At 39.7% G+C, this 17,273-nt stretch overlaps 1 protein-coding gene across 2 annotated transcripts in view; it reads right to left on the minus strand.

The window, feature by feature from the left end:
- LOC126474884 (nuclear hormone receptor HR96) overlaps positions 1 to 17,273 on the minus strand; it is a 113,387-nt gene that overhangs the window by 19,513 nt on the left and 76,601 nt on the right. For both annotated transcript variants that reach the window (XM_050102376.1, XM_050102377.1), the window contains one exon: positions 7,615 to 7,824. In XM_050102376.1, coding sequence (XP_049958333.1) covers positions 7,615 to 7,824 — 210 coding nt within the window. The remainder of the gene's footprint in view (positions 1 to 7,614; positions 7,825 to 17,273) is intronic.

Raw genomic sequence — 17,273 nt, forward strand, 5'->3', positions numbered from 1 at the left:
GTTTCCTGAATGTTGCTTAGAACAGAAAACAGCAGTACAATAGCCGAGCAGGTGCCCTGATTTGACTCCTCTCTATTTGTTTTTACAGTGAGCGTTGAAAGCTGCAGTCTATCATGAAGCTCCATCTACATTACACAGCATACAGCATGCGCTGTCGAACTGCCACAATATGCAATGGTTTAAGATAAAGAGAGAGATCCACCTGTGAAATCACACATGCCATATACCAGCTGTTAGGTAATCACTGTTCAACCTTTTATATCACGATGAGTACCACCAAGTTATCAGTTAGGATGAATGGATATCCTTTGAGTCAATGTTAAACTGCTTCAGCACAGGTTTAAGTGACTTGTAAAACTATATTTCATAAACAAAAACATTTATTTTGCGGGTAAAACGTCAGTCATTCCGAATAAAATGTATAGTTAAAAAAGTGTATTCCATCTAATTACAATGCAGAGTAGCATCTACAGATATCTGTCTGAAAGCAGGTGTTTTACATTTGAGAAGCACTCAGGCATCTCCACGTAAAGACAGGTGTATTATTATTATTATTATTATTATCATCATCAAATCTAAGGAATTAAAACAGTAATTTCTTTCTATCTGTCTTTCAGTGAATAGCGCCATTTACCATTATGAAGTATGAATAACCGACACGTGTTCCAGCTTTGACAAGTTAGCAGCAAAAGCTGAGGGTTTAAATGGGAAACTACCTGACTAATTGCTTCCACAAAAACCTGAAAACAAACAAACATTTGAAATTGTTTTCCTAAGCCCCATCTGATGCTCCAGAAGCTAGCATATGCTATAGATCATGTAGTTGGATAGGTAATCTACTCACCAAGTGGCAGCAAGGGAACACACATGTAAGAGGTATTAAAGTTTGCAAACTTTCAAAGCCAGTGGCTCTTTCTGCTGACAGAAGGGTTCAAGCATAAGGAAGAAGAGTGAAGGAAAAGAACTGGTGAGGTTTAGGACAAGGATCAGAATTTGGGAAAGTTGCACAGAAACTCAGTTTGGGAAGACTTACCAGACAGGACGAGAAAGAAAGGCTGATTGTTGGGGACTGCACTGGACGAGATTTAAAAACCTTAGAGCTTAAAGGTGGGAGATAGGATAAGATGCAAGATAGAGATTACTGTGTGAACATCATGTGTAAGTTAATAAGAGCCAAAAGCTAAGAGCATTTTATGTACAGAGGTGGGAGATGATGGCGAAAAATAGACAGTCAGAAAATAAAAGATGTAGAAAACTAAAAGGAAGTGAACAAAGGAATCGTTACTGTGAAGAAATGCTAGATGGTAGAAATTAATGTAAATTAAGGCCAGATGGATGGCAAGAACCGAGGAGTTGTAGCACCAGTCCCTACCTGCGGAGTTCTGAGAAACTGGTGTCTGGGGAAAGTATCCAGATGCCAAGTGTGATGAAACAGGTGCCGAGGTCACAACTGTCGCGTGAGAGCACACACTGCAATGGGATATTGTGTGTTGCTTACACCCAATCATCCTTACTGATAACTTGGTGGTAGTCATGCCATTATAAAAGGCTGAACAGTGTTTACCTAACATCTGGTACACAACGCATGTCATTTTACAAGTGAATCTCCCTTTGGTACTATTATGTTTTGGTACTTACAGGGTTGGTATAGGTGGTGGTAGGAGGATGTATAGTGTAAGTCTTACAGCGGGGTTATCATGGGGGTAGGAGCCATAGGATAGGGAGATGGGTGAAGAGGGGCATATGGTCTGACGATGATACTGCAGAGATTGGAAGTGCAATGAGAAGGGAGCTGCAGAGGAGCAGGAAGGGAAACGTCACTGTTGAGTTAGGTTTAGGACAAGGTGGGATAGATTTCAAGGTGAAGCAGTAGTTTAGGAGAAGGTGGGATAGCTAGGTCGTTTATGACAGTGGTGTTTCCCTTCCTGTCCCTCTACAGTTTCCTAAACAGTTTCACCATCAGCCACAACTCCTCTCCTACAACAGAGCTTGGCCAAGCTCCGTAACATCCACCAGCCTTCACCATTGCCTCCCAGACCAATAATAACTCATGATCACAAGAACCAGCCACAACTGTACAGTGTTCTCAACCTCTCATCTAAAGCACTCACCCCTCCTGAATTATCTGTATTATCTGAGGGTCTCACTTTCAGCCCTAAACTTTAATTTAATCATGCTGCTTTGGTGAAGGATCTACTTTCCTTCACACACAATGTCAACAGTAAATATCACTTCACAACTCACTCTCAAAATCATTCCAATGGCAAACCTGACGTTGAACCCTGCCTTTAAACAGTCCCAACCATGATCCGAACTTGATCCATCACCACTACCTCAAAATCGTCCCTTACAAGCCTTCCAATAATTCCTCACATCCATAATTGCTTCACAACCCTTCCTCAGGTTCTTACAAAATGACCCTAACCTGTCCTCTGCAGAACTCCAGGCTCTTTAGTCACTAAAAGCTGATGACTCCATCATTATGCTCCCAGCACCCAAAGTATCTAACACTATAGTGATACTTGACTAATGGGAGTATGTATGTGAAAGCCTACACCAGCTGTCAGACAACTATATGTACAGTATCTGCTATCAAGATCCCATCCCTATGATTCAAACCGACCTGCAGCCACTCATTAAAATCTCAGTCCTTTTGAGGGACCTAACACCTCAGTCCACAGAACTTCTTATCCCACACAAACCATACTCTTCCACCTTTCACCTTCTTCCTAAGATCCAAAAACCCAATCGTCCTAACTATCCCACAGTTGCTGGCTTCAAAGCACTACCAAATGTATATCTGCCTTAGTTGATTAGCACCTGCAACCCTCCTATAATTAAAGACATCAACCATTTCCTAGATCGTCTGAAATCTCTGTCCGTCCCACTCTCGTCACACACTTGCTTGTCACCATTGATGCCACACCACTTACATCTCCGTGTACATGTTCTGTCTCCTGTTGAAAATTTCCTCAATCGGCACGCACCTGATTTGAGTCCTATGACACCCTTCCTGCTCATCTTAATCAACTTTGATGGCTCCTTCCTATGTTAACATTTCCATGGGCTGCAGTGGGGGCTCTACTGGGATCCATAAGCCTTTGGCCTCTGGTTTGGTTTAGATACACTGATGACACCTTTGCTGAAGGGACTCAAGGTGAGGCTGATCTATTAAAATTCTTGGAATCTCTAAATACATTCTCCTAATTAAATTTCACATGGTCGTATTCCAAATCCCATGCCACTTTCCTTGACATTGATCTCATCCTTAATGGAGGTCAAATACACACTTCTGTTCACATTGAACCTACAAAAATATGACAAAACTTACATTTTGACAGTTGCCATCCTTTCCATGTCAAACGTGCCCTCCCATACAGTCTTGGCATTCGAGGCAAATTATCTGTTCAGATGCAGACTCTTTACAGCAATGCAACACCATTCTCACCTCAGCCTTCACTGGACGTAATTGCCCCAGAAGCCTAGTTCAAAAGCAGATTTCCCAGCCCATCACATCCAATCTTGGTACTGCTGAGCCCTTAGGCATACATTTCCTGTCACTCAGTATTATCCTGGCCTTGCAAGTATTAAACAGCTGCTTTGATAAGGCTATGACTTCCTAAAATCATATCTTGAAATGAGGTCCATTCTGTCCCGACATTTTGCCCACTACACCTAGAATACTTTTTTGCCCCCTTCCAATCTTCGCAACATCCTTGTCAAACACTATGCCCCTTCTTCACCCAACTCCATACCTTACCTCTATGATCATCCTACTGTAAGACTTGCCCTATGCCCCCTCTCATCACCAGCTATACCAGCCCTGTAACTGGCAAAACACATGCTATCAAAAGGCGAGCCACCTTGAAATGAAACGTGTCGTATACAGCTGTTGGGTAAACACTGTTCGGCCTTTTACATTCGCAAGACTACCACCAAGTTATCAGTTAGGATGAATGGGTACAGGCAGAGAGTGTATACTGGCAACACACAACATCCTCTTGCAGAGTATGTTCTGCAACATGACCTCATGGCCCATTTCACCACACATGCCATCTGGTTTCTTCCCCCTGGCACTAGTTTCACAGAACTCTGTGGGTGGGAACTAGCAATACAACATATACTTGGTTCTTGCCACCCACCTGGCCTTAATTTATGTTGATTTCTTCAGTCTCAGTATTTTCTCCACACTAACTATTCCTTTCTTCACTCCCATTTAGTTTTCTACAACTTTCATTTTCTTACCTGTCTATTTTTTGCCACTCTCTCCAACCTCTTTTCACATACAATGCACTTAGCTTTTTGCTTTTATTAACTTGTGAACAATATTTTGGCAGTAATCCCTGTCTTGCTTATTAGTGTATCTTCCACCTTTAAGCTTTCAGATTTTCAAATCTCATCCAGAGCAGTTCCCAACAATCAGTCTTTCCTTCTCACTCCATCCGGTTAAGTCTCCCCTGATGCGGGGTTCTGGACGAGTTTTCCAAACTCTAATCCTTTTCCTAAATCTCACCAACCCTTTTCTTTCACCCCTCTTCCTTCCCCATGGACCCTTCTGTCAGACAAAGGAGCCACTGGCTTGAAAAGCTTGCAAACTTTAATACCTTTTATATGTGTGCTTAATGAGTACATTTTCAATCTATCAAATTACATTACATTGTCAAAAACTGATTATTTTCATTGATATATGCCATAGAGCCCTCCACACACATCATCATAGCTAACCCTGTATCCATGTCATACAGGAACTGAGGTTTTATCTATGTAGTGTAGGCCTGGCTTGCTGCCTATAACAATATAGCTTTGCAAAAGAGCTCTGCTTGGAGTGTTTACACTGCAGTGGCTGACTCTGGCCACATCACTTTCCAATTATAGTACATTTCTTGGAGTCTTTCCAAGAGCTATTGAATTGTTCCAATACCTCAGTTGATACAAGAGTTCCAGTCAAAACATTACATGCTCCACAGCAAACTATCAACTGCAGAAAACCTGGAACTATTCTATTCACAAAATGAAAGGGGTGTTATGTCTTACATGATTCACCTGGTATTGTTGCTTTACAGGAAATTATCTTTATTGTGATCTAATAACAAAGCATTGTCTTATTCAAAGCATAATTTTTGCGGCCATTCCAAGTCTCATTGAGGAGCAGAGCTCTTTGGGCAGTATTATCTACAGAGATGAAATGAAATGGAATAATAGTGCCCCCCCCCCAACCCAAAATCCTCCTTTACACACACACACACACACACACACACACACACACACACAGAGTCTCTCCCCAAAACTTGTGAATTAATTAACTCAATGATTTGTTTGTAATCATACAGAAAGAAAGAACAATATTGTTACGTGATAAAGATTATAGGGCTGATGAATGATAGACAAATATTTGAAGTGAGATGTGAATAGAGAAAATTGTCTGTACAGCTGCAAACCATACCACCGCTGTGGATTCCACTCATTCATTCAGGAGAATCAAACCACCCATTAACTAGTAAACAAATAACTTCTAACAATCCTTTCCCTGTGTGTCAACTCTTGTATTCTAATACAACAACTCAGAGTTAATCATGAAACATTAATTTTTCATTTGAATAATAAATAAATAAAGGTAATTTTATGCCTTCTATTCACTGATTAATGTTTTCATCTCAGATCACCCAATATAGACCTACTGATATTCCTTACAATGCTTTCTCTTCAGTGTTCATGACTAATTCTGGAATGTGCTTTTCAAAGAAACTGACCAGAGTCCACTCGTGGGTTTGCTACTAACTGGATTATATCGGGCATTAAGATTTCCTGTATGAATATAAAAAGGTTTAGTTCTCAAATGAGAAGACTTGTAAGAAAATATATCAACATCTAACTGCAAAGGCAAAACTGCCTGAAAATGATAGCATAATAGATTAAAATTGGTACGGGAAATCACAAAAAGTGAATCTGGTAAAGACTTGATGAGAAGGAAATCACATTTACAAATATTGATAACATCAATATTAGCAAAAAAGGCCTACCAAAGTCATAAATGATTATTTTATAAATGCTTCCAAAACACTTATCTCAAATTTTACGAAGTATGATAAACTTAAGCATGAGGTTAGTTTCACCATGAGGTAGTTTTAGTTTCAACATGAGGTAGTAAATGCGATTAAAAGCCACAAATGCAAAATGTTAGAAGGTGTAGATGACATACCAATGACAGCCCTTGGCTCACATTGCAAATTTTTCATTCACTGAGGGTGTTTTCCATCAAAGATCTAAAATTTTGGAAGTGGTGCCTTTATTCAAAAGTGGTAATACGCATAAATTTGAAAATTATTTATCACTTGTTTGACATCCACTTTGGAAGTTAGTGTGATGACTGTGTGACTGTGGATGGCCTGAGGATGCTTAATGTGTACCAAAACTGGCAGCCATTACATAAAATAAATATAATGTGACTAAAGAGTAAAACAAATACTTTTTATCTCACATTCCTAAATTGTTGTGTTGAGTGGCCAAAGAAAAAATTAAGAAATACAAGGGAATGAAAACTTACACCAAATAAAAATACAAGAACATACTATACATGAAGCCTCGTACAATGCTTTACCACAAATATATTACTTCTCCAATTCATGAAAGATGAACTATTAATTTATACAGGCCGACTTTATAATTTGACTCATTATAGAAATATTGCCATAAATTTCTGGAAAATTGTGTTAATTTTAAACTACTACTCTATCTACAAGCTGCAATTTTGTACAAGTGAATTACAGTACTCATTTTCAACATGTCTGTACCTTAAACATGTGATTGAGTGTTGTGTTACGAGCTGAATAAGACACAATTAACTATTCACTCCTTCTATGCCCATCACAGTTTTTTTGTCTTCAAGTCTACCATCTATTGTCGATTATATTAATTTTGTAATTTCCTGCAGGGATCTTGAAGGTGAAAAATGCTGCAGTACATGCAGGATGCTAACATTTTCATGTTTTCTTTGCTGTGTGTATCCTTACAGAGGTGCTAACAACAAAAGTATATGCACTTCAACGAACAGCAATAATCAGCTTTACTCCATCACTCAAAAACTGGTATGATAATACAGAAAAACACATGGTTGCAGCCAGTGGAGACATTAAAAAAAGAAAGTTTGGACAACAGCACACATGTCACAATATCCACTTTACATTTTCACTAGTCTGTTAATAAAAACCATTGAGGATGCCTCAAAAATAAAAGAAACAAAACATGTACAGCAGAAAAAGAGCTTTATATACTTTGAAGATAGTAAAAAAATAGTTTATGAAACTCTATTAGAACCCTTACACCAAAAATTTCAACTTTCAGGAGAATCTGATGGGACATAAGGTAGATTAGGGCTTAATGTCATATAAATGATGAAGTGATTTGTGGTGTACAGAAATATGGATGGAAGTTTGCGACGTCTCTTTCAAAACAATTATCCCAGCATTCACCTTAACTTTTAATTTCCAGAAACCTTGGAAAACTGGGATCTGGTTGAGTTGATATGGATTTGAATCCCTGGTATCCAAAATGCAATACCAGTGTCTTAACCCCTGCATCACCTCATCTGGTCTAAGAAAACAAGTCTTACTATACCTGTTCCAGTCGGATAACATCATCATGAACAACCCTTGGCCGGTCAGGTGTGAACAGTGTAATTGCACTCAAAATAAGCATTATATTTTCATCTGTGCGCCATTCTGGGTCAAATGTTCGAAGAAATCTCTGATGCTCCTCATATATGTTTCCATTTGCTTCTTTCAGCACATCAACTTTAACATTAAAAGCCTCTTTTGAGTGTGGTATCTGCAAACCAAATTAAAATATATCTGTTAAATTAAATTAACTATTTAAATCACATAACTTGTGAAATCCTTTTTACAAATACCTGTCTCACAATATTTCTATTTTCATAACTGCATACAGAGAACATACACAATGGTTCATGAGACATTGAAGATACCGGGTGATCAAAAAGTCAGTATAAATTTGAAAACTTAATAAACCACGGAATAATGTAGACAGAGAGGTAAAAATTGACACACATGCTTGGAATGGCATGGGGTTTTATTAGAACGAACAAAAAAAGTATTGCTAGACGCATGAAAGATCTCTTGCGCACGTCGTTTGGTGATGATCGTGTACTCAAGCCGCCACTTTCGTCATGCTTGGCCTCCCAGGTCCCCAAGACCTCAGTCCGTGCAATTATTGGCTTTGGAGTTACCTGAAGTCACAATGTACATCTAAATCTACATTTATACTCCGCAAGCCACCCAACGGTGTGTGGCGGAGGGCACTTTACGTGCCACTGTCATTACCTCCCTTTCCTGTTCCAGTCGCGTGTGGCTCGCGGGAAGAACGACTGCCTGAAAGCCTCCGTGCGCACTCTAATCTCTCTAATTTTACATTCGTGATCTCCTCGGGAGGTATAAGTAGGGGGAAGCAATATACTCGATACCTCATCCAGAAACGCACCCTCTCGAAACCTGGCGAGCAAGCTACACAGCGATGCAGAGCGCCTCTCTTGCAGAGTCTGCCACTTGAGTTTGTTAAACATCTCCGTAACGCTATCATGGTTACCAAATAACCCTGTGACGAAATGCGCCGCTCTTCTTTGGACCTTCTCTATCTCCTCCGTCAACCCGATCTGGTACGGATCCCACACTGATGAGCAACACTCAAGTATAGGTCGAACGAGTGTTTTGTAAGCCACCTCCTTTGTTGATGGACTACATTTTCTAAGGACTCTCCCAATGAATCTCAACCTGGTACCCGCCTTACCAATAATTAATTTTACATGATCATTCCACTTCAAATCGTTCCGCACGCATACTCCCAGATATTTTACAGAAGTAACTGCTACCAGTGTTTGTTCCGCTACCATATACTCATACAATAAAGGATCCTTCTTTCTATGTATTCGCAATACATTACATTTGTCTATGTTAAAGGTCAGTTGCCACTCCCTGCACCAAGTGCCTATCCGCTGCAGATCTTCCTGCATTTCGCTACAATTTTCTAATGCTGCAACATCTCTGTATACTACAGCATCATCCGCGAAAAGCCGCATGGAACTTCCGACACTATCTACTAGGTCATTTATATATATTGTGAAAAGCATCGGTCCCACAACACTCCCCTGTGGCATGCCAGAGGTTACTTTAACGTCTGTAGACATCTCTCCATTGATAACAACATGCTGTGTTCTGTTTGCTAAAAACTCTTCAATCCAGCCACACAGCTGGTCTGGTATTCCGTAGGCTCTTACTTTGTTTACCAGGCGACAGTGCGGAACTGTATCGAACACCTTCTGGAAGTCAAGAAAAATAGCATCTACCTGGGAGCCTGTATCTAATATTTTCTGGGTCTCCTGAACAAATAAAGCGAGCTGGGTCTCACACGATCGCTGTTTCCGGAATCCATGTTGATTCCTACATAGTAGATTCTGGGTTTCCAAAAACGTCATGATACTCGAGCAAAAAACATGTTCAAAAATTCTACAACAGATCGTCGTCAGAGATATAGGTCTATAGTTTTGCGCATCTGCTCGACGGCCCTTCTTGAAGACTGGGACTACCTGTGCTCTTTTCCAATCATTTGGAACCTTCCGTTCCTCTACAGACTTGCGGTACACGGCTATTAGAAGGGGAGCAAGTTATTTCGCGTACTCTGTGTAGAATCGAATTGGTATCCCGTCAGGTCCAGTGGACTTTCCTCTGTTGAGTGATTCCAGTTGCTTTTCTATTCCTTGGACACTTATTTCGATGTCAGCCATTCTTTCGTTTGTGCGAGGATTTAGAGAAGGAACTGCAGTGCAGTCTTCCTCTGTGAAACAGCTTTGGAAAAAGGTGTTTAGTATTTCAGCTTTACGCGTGTCATCCTCTGTTTCGATGCCATCATCATCCCGGAGTGTCTGGATATGCTGTTTCGAGCCACTTACTGATTTAATGTAAGACCAGAACTTCCTAGGATTTTCTGTCAAGTCAGTACATAGAATTTTACTTTTGAATTCACTGAACGCTTCACACATAGCCCTCCTTACGGTAACTTTGACATCGTTTAGCTTCTGTTTGTCTGAGAGGTTTTGGCTGCGTTTAAACTTGGAGTGAAGCTCTCTTTGCTTTCACAGTAGTTTCCTAACTTTGTTGTTGAACCACGGTGGGTTTTTCCCGTCCCTCACAGTTTTACTCGGCACGTACCTGCCTAAAACGCATTTTACGATTGCCTTGAACTTTTTCCATAAACACTCAACATTGTCAGTGTCGGAACAGAAATTTTCATTTTGATCTGTTAGGTAGTCTGAAATCTGCCTTCTATTACTCTTCGGGTCTGTTTGTTATCAGTAGGTCCAAGATGTTATCTCCACGAGTCAGTTCTCTGTTTAATTACTCGAGGTAATTTTCGGTTAGTGCACTCAGTATAATGTCACTCTATGCTCTGTCCCTACCACCCATCCTAAACATCTGAGTGTCCCAGTCTATATCTGGTAAATTGAAATCTCCACCTAACAGTATAACATGCTGAGAAAATTTATGTGAAATGTATTCCAAATTTTCTCTCAGTTGTTCTGCCACTAATGCTGCTGAGTCGGGAGGTCAGTAAAAGGAGCCAATTATTAACCTAGCTCGGTTGTTGAGTGTAACCTCCACCCATAATAATTCACAGGAACTATCCACTTCTACTTCACTACAGGATAAACTACTACTAACAGCGACGAACACTCCACCACCGGTTGCATGCAATCTATCCTTTCTAAACACCGTCTGTACCTTTGTAAAAATTTCGGCAGAATTTATCTCTGGCTTCAGCCAGCTTTCTGTACCTATAACGATTTCAGCTTTGGTGCTTTCTATCAGCACTTGAAGTTCCGGTACTTTACCAACGCAGCTTCGACAGTTTACAATTACAATACCGATTGCTGCTTGGTCCCCGCATGTCCTGACTTTGCCCCGCGCCCGTTGAGGCTGTTGCCCTTTCTGTACTTGCCCAAGGCAAGTCGTGATCAACCGACATCTCCAGGGATGCTGAAAGACAACATCCGCCAATGCCTCACCATAACTCCGGACATGCTTTACAGTGCTGCTCAAAACATTATTCCTCGACTACAGCTATTGTTGAGGAATGATGGTGGACATATTGAGCATTTCCTGTAAAGAACATCATCTTTGCTTTGTCTTACTTTGTTATGCTAATTATTGCTATTCTGATCAGATGAAGTGCCATCTGTAGGACTTTTTTGAACGTTTGTACTTTTTTTGTTCTAATAAAACCCCATGTCATTCCAAGCATGTGTGTCAATTTCTACCTCTCTATCTACATTATTCCGTGATTTATTCAGTTTTCAAATTTATACTGACTTTTTGATCACCCAGTATATTAAACAGTACATTGTCCGTAACTGAAACAAAAGAATGGTGAAAATATGGCCATCACTGTGTTACTCATGTGTAGATTTCTATTGGTGTATGTCTGAAACTCAAAATTTTGGATGTGATGTTTTGCTACACATGAAATATACAGGTTTCCCAAAAGCACTAACAATGTTTTGCTTCTTGTGGTTGCTTCTGCATAGATTTTTTTTTAATCATCAGTCTTCTCACTGTTCTGATGTGGCCTGCCACAAATTCCTCTCTTGTGCCAACCTCGAGATCTCAGAGTAGCACCTGCAATGAACGTCCTCAACTATTTGATGGATGTATTCCAATCTCTGTCTTCCTCTACAGCTTTTACCCTCCACAGCTCCCTCTATGCTACTGAAGTTATTCTGTGATGTCTTAAAAGATGTCCTATCTTCTGTCCCTTCTTGTTGTCAGTGTTTTCAATATATGAAAATGCATATTACTCACAGATAAGTATCAACTTCTGAACTACAGTGTTTACTAAAATTATAGAAGTTATTGCAAACATCAATATAAAAGAATTAGTAGCAGAAGATGGACTCAGAATTTCCTCATTATAGATTTCAGAGAGAAAAGAAAGAATCTGAAAGATTTGCAAATTTAAAAACTGTGCAAGAAGTATACCAATCTAAAACTATGCGGGTAACTTATTTTCTCCCTTCACAGTATCTTGGGGCTTCCTTTTTTAGCAATGCACAATACTACTTGTAACTTTTCCAATGTGCATCAGCATGTGTACAAGTCTCCATATTTTACTCTGAAATTATCAGCTGTTGTTGCTGTCGCCTTCAGTCCTGAGACTGGTTTGATGCAGCTCTCCATGCTACTCTATCCTGTGCAAGCTCTCCCAGTACTTACTGCAACCTACATCCTTCTGAATCTGCTTAGTGTATTCACCTCTTGGTCTCCCTCTACGATTTTTACCCTCCACTCTGCCCTCCAAAGCTAAATTTGTGATCCTTTGATGCCTCAGAACATGTCCTACCAACCAGTCTCTTCTTCTTGTCAAGTTTTGCCACAAACTCCTCTTCCCCCCATTTCTTATCAATATCTCCTCATTAGTTATGTGATCTACCCATCTAATCTTCAGCATTCTTCTGTAGCACCACATTTCAAAAGCTTCTATTCTCTTCTCGTCCAAACTATTGATCATCCATGTTTCACTTCCATACATGGCTACACTCCATACAAAGACTTTCAGAAACGACTTCCTGACACTTAAATCTATACTCAATGTTAACAAATTTCTCTTCTTCGGAAACGCTTTCCTTGCCATTACCAGTCTACATTTTACATCCTCTCTACTTCAACCATCATCAGTTATTTTGCTCCCCAATATATCAAAACTCCTTTACTACTTTAAGTGCCTCATTTCCTAATCTAATTCCCTCAGCATCACCTGACTTAATTCGACCACATTCCATTATCCTCGTTTTGGTTTTGTCAATGTTCATCTTATATCCTCCTTTCAAGACACTGTCCATTCCGTACAATTGCTCTTCCAAGTCCTTTGCTGTCTCTGACAAAATTACAATGTCATCGATGAACCTCGAAGTTTTTATTTCTTCTCCATGGATTTTAATACCTACTCCAAATTTTTCTTTTGTTTCCTTTACTGCTTGCTCAATATACAGATTGAATAACATCGGGGAGAGGCTACAACCCTATCTCACTCCCTTCCCAACTGCTGCTTCCCTTTCATGCCCCTCGACTATTATAACTGCCATCTGGTTTCTGTACAAATTGTAAATAGCCTTTCGCTCCCTGTATTTTACCCCTGCCACCTTTAGAATTTGAAAGAGAGTTTTCCACTCAACATTGTCAAAAGCTTTCTCTAAGTCTACAAATGCTAGAAAAGTAGGTTTGCCTTTCCTTAATCTATTTTCTAAGATAAGTCATAGGGTCAGTACTGCCTCATGTGTTCCAACATTTCTACGGAATCCAAACTGATCTTCCCGGAGGTCGGCTTCTACCAGTTTTTCCATTCGTCTGTAAAAAATTCGCATTAGTATGTTGCAGCTGTGACTTATTAAACTCATAGTTCGGTAATTTCCACATCTGTCAACACCTGCTTTCTTTGGGATTGGAATTATTATATTCTTCTTGAAGTCTGAGGGTATTTCAGCTGTCTCATACATCTTCCTCACCAGATGGTAGAATTTTGTCAGGACTGGCTCTCCCAAGGCCGTCATTAGTTCCAATGGAATGTTGTCTACTCCCGGGGCCTTGTTTCGACTCAGGTCTTTCAGTGCTCTGTCAAACTCTTCACGCAGTATCGTATCTCCCATTTCATCTTCATCTTCATCTACATCCTCTTCCATTTCCATAATATTGTCCTCAAGTACATCGCCCTTGTATAGACCCTCTATATACTGCTTTCACCTTTCTGCCTTCCCTTCTTTGCTTAGAACTGGGTTCCCATCTGAGCTCTTGATATTCATACAAGTGGTTCTCTTTTCTCCATGGGTCTCTTTAATTTTTCTGTAGGCAGTATCTATCTTACCCCTAGTGAGATAAGCCTCTACATCCTCACATTTGTCCTCTAGCCATCTCTGCTTAGCCGTTTTGCACTACCTGTCGATCTCATTTTTGAGACGTTTGTATTCCTTTTTGCCTGCTTCATTTATTGCATTTTTATATTTTCTCCTTTCATCAATTAAATTCAATATTTCTTCCGTTACCCAAGGATTTCTACTAGCCCTCATCTTTTTACCTTCTTGATCCACTGCTGCCTTCACTACTTCATCCCTCAGAGCTACCCATTCTTCTTCTACTGTATTTCTTTCCCCCATTCCTGTCAAGTGTTCCGTTATGTTCTCCCTGAAACTCTGTATAACCTCTGGTTTAGTCAGTTTATCCAGGTCCCATCTCCTTAAATTCCCACCTTTTAGCAGTTTCTTCAGTTTTAATCTACAGTTCACAACCAATATATTGTGGTCAGAGTCCACATCTGCCGCTGGAAATGTCTTACAATTTAAAACCTGGTTCCTAAATCTCTGTCTTACCATTACATAATCTATCTGAAACCTGTCAGTACCTCCAGGCTTCTTCCATGTATACAGCCTTCTTTTATGATTCTTGAACCAAGTGTTAGCTATGATTAAGTTATGCTCTGTGCAAAATTCTACCAGACGGCTCCCTCTTTCATTTCTTACCCCCAATCCATATTCACCTACTGTGTTTCCTTCTCTACCTTTTCCTACTCTCGAATTCCAGGCACCCATGACTATTAAATTTTCGTCTCCCTTCACTACCTGAATAATTATCAGCTAAAATGTTCTAAATTAGTATTAAGCTGGAAGTCCAGTCCCTTCTAATTGGCTATAACCATGAAAAGTAATAATGTGTATAACAGATCCTATTAATACACAGTTTAGGGTCTTCCATGATAGGTATAAAAATGACTAAGGGATTGGGACCACTGCACAATCGAATAGTGAATGGTGAACATAAAATTTGACTATAGTCAAAAGCTTAGCACATTCACTGCCATTCCTTCACTTTTCTTTCCACTGTTACCTTTCCAAAACCGATCAATTTTTATTTCATAATCAGAACTCACTCACATTATGTCATTGACAAAAATATATTTCATTCATTTTTCAGGACAGGTGAATACAAAAGCATTATCTCTAGAAGATGAATCCAGATAGACACATGTATCAATAAATATGGAGACAATTTCACTTTCCCTACGAAATCTTGATCTCTACCTACTGCTGCCCTCAGTAACATGATGATAATCATTAACGGCATGTGCCTTGAGGTATGATTTTCTTCCTCCTTCCTCATTATTTAATTGACCAAGGAGGAAACATAAAAAGGCAACAAATGAAGCAGACAAATGAGAATAAAGCTATATAAAAAATGAGATAGACAGAAAACGCAGAATGGCTAAGCAGGAATGGTCAAGGACAAATACAAAGCTGTAGAAGCATTCATGACTATGGAAAAGGCACATGCCACCTAGGGGAAAGTAAGGCAGTCTTTGGAGAAAAGAGAAGCAGCTGTATGACTATCAAGAGTTCAGATAGCAAGCCAGTACTAAGCAAATAAGGGTAAGGTGGGAACAATATATAGAAGGGCTATACAGCACACATGAACTTTAAGCCAATATTATAGGAAAGGAACAAAGAGCAACTGAAAGTGAGATGGGAGATATGGTACTGGGATAATAATTTGAAGAGCACTGTAAGGCCTACACAGAAACAAGGTCCCTGGAATAGATGACATTCCCCCAGAATTATTGAGTACCTTGAGAGAGCCAGCCAAGACAAAATTATTCCAACTGTTGTGCAAGATATATGGGACAGGTAAAATACCCTTACACTTCAAGAGTTAGACAGTCTCATGTTTCATGGATCATTTTGCACAATAAATCGTAATGATGTGGAATGAGTCATTTTAAATTCACATTGCAAATTAATTTGTAAATATGGCTACATGTTGAACATTCATAAGATGCTTTTTTATTTTTTTTATTTACAGATGTGAGTTAGTAAATTCTACTCACCATCTTTTACACATTACAATAGCAGAAATTCTCCTTTGCAACAGGAGTTGTCACAGAGAACCTTTGTTTTCAAATTTTACTTGCTGTCTGTCCGACATTTTATATCACTGGGTACGTGATAAAAAATTTTAGCTGCAGCATTGTGCACCTCTTCTTGTGACAACATTAATGTGGAGTAATGAAAGTCATTTTTCCTTCTGGCATTGTAATTATGTACATTACTGTTCATTTTTAACTGTGGTGGATTATTTACAGCAAACTTCAAGATGGAATAAATATACTCTGAAGCACTAGTCAGAAGGCAAAACTCCTTAAACAGTTGTTTACAACATTATCAAGCATGAGCACCACATATTATTTCTTACAGTGCTTTTCTGCACTGTCTTTGAACAGAGTGCTTTCTGATGAATGAGAATTTCTCTGTCAGAGTATCTGTGAATAGGAGATTTTTATAAGAAAGAGGTAGAGCACTGTGAAACAGTTATAACTGGTGCATTCTCACCACATCCACTTGTAGTATTTCATAACCCTTTGATAGCATAATTTACAGGAATAAGTGTTTGAACAAGCTGTGTATGTTACACATATTACTTTGTTTCATTAAAAGTACACAAAAAAACTGTGACATTAAGTTCAAACATAAAGTTCAATAATGGTTCAAATTGCTCTGAGCACTATGGGACTCAACTGCTGAGGTCATTAGTCCCCTAGAACTTAGAACTAGTTAAACCTAACTAACCTAAAGACATCACAAACATCCATGCCCGAGGCAGGATTCGAACCTGCGACCGTAGCGGTCTTGCGGTTCCAGACTGCAGCGCCTTTAACCGCACGGCCAGTTCGGCCGGCTTGTTCAATAATCACGCAGCATAACACATATACGACATTCTCTCTATGTAAATTGTATGCAACACTGCTGGACAGACCAGCAGAAAGTACAGTGTTTGTACAGATACAATCTTCTTTCTTTTGTGTCTTTCATAGCTTAAATACGAGGGCGGTTCAGAAAGTAACCTCCGATTGGTCACAGTGCGGGTTGTGGGGGGAGTAGCGACGCCATCTGTGCGTTCACGCACTCAACAGGTCAGTCGGCATCAAGCCGTGGTCGAGTGAACGTCGTACCTGCGCTAGTTTAGTTTTTGTGGCAGTTTGAAATGTGTGCTGCAATAGAAAACCCCGCCAAATGTGAAGTGCGTGCTGTCATAAGGTTTTTTACAGCCAAAGGATATTCTGCAGCAGCTATTCATCATGAGCTTTGTGCCGTGTACGGACCAAGAGTTATGAGTGAAGGAGTTGTCCGTGAATGGGTACGTTTATTTAAAAGTGGACGAGAAAACGTTCAT

Source organism: Schistocerca serialis, chromosome 4 (genome assembly GCF_023864345.2).
Source record: "Schistocerca serialis cubense isolate TAMUIC-IGC-003099 chromosome 4, iqSchSeri2.2, whole genome shotgun sequence".
Taxonomy (NCBI): domain Eukaryota; kingdom Metazoa; phylum Arthropoda; class Insecta; order Orthoptera; family Acrididae; genus Schistocerca; species Schistocerca serialis.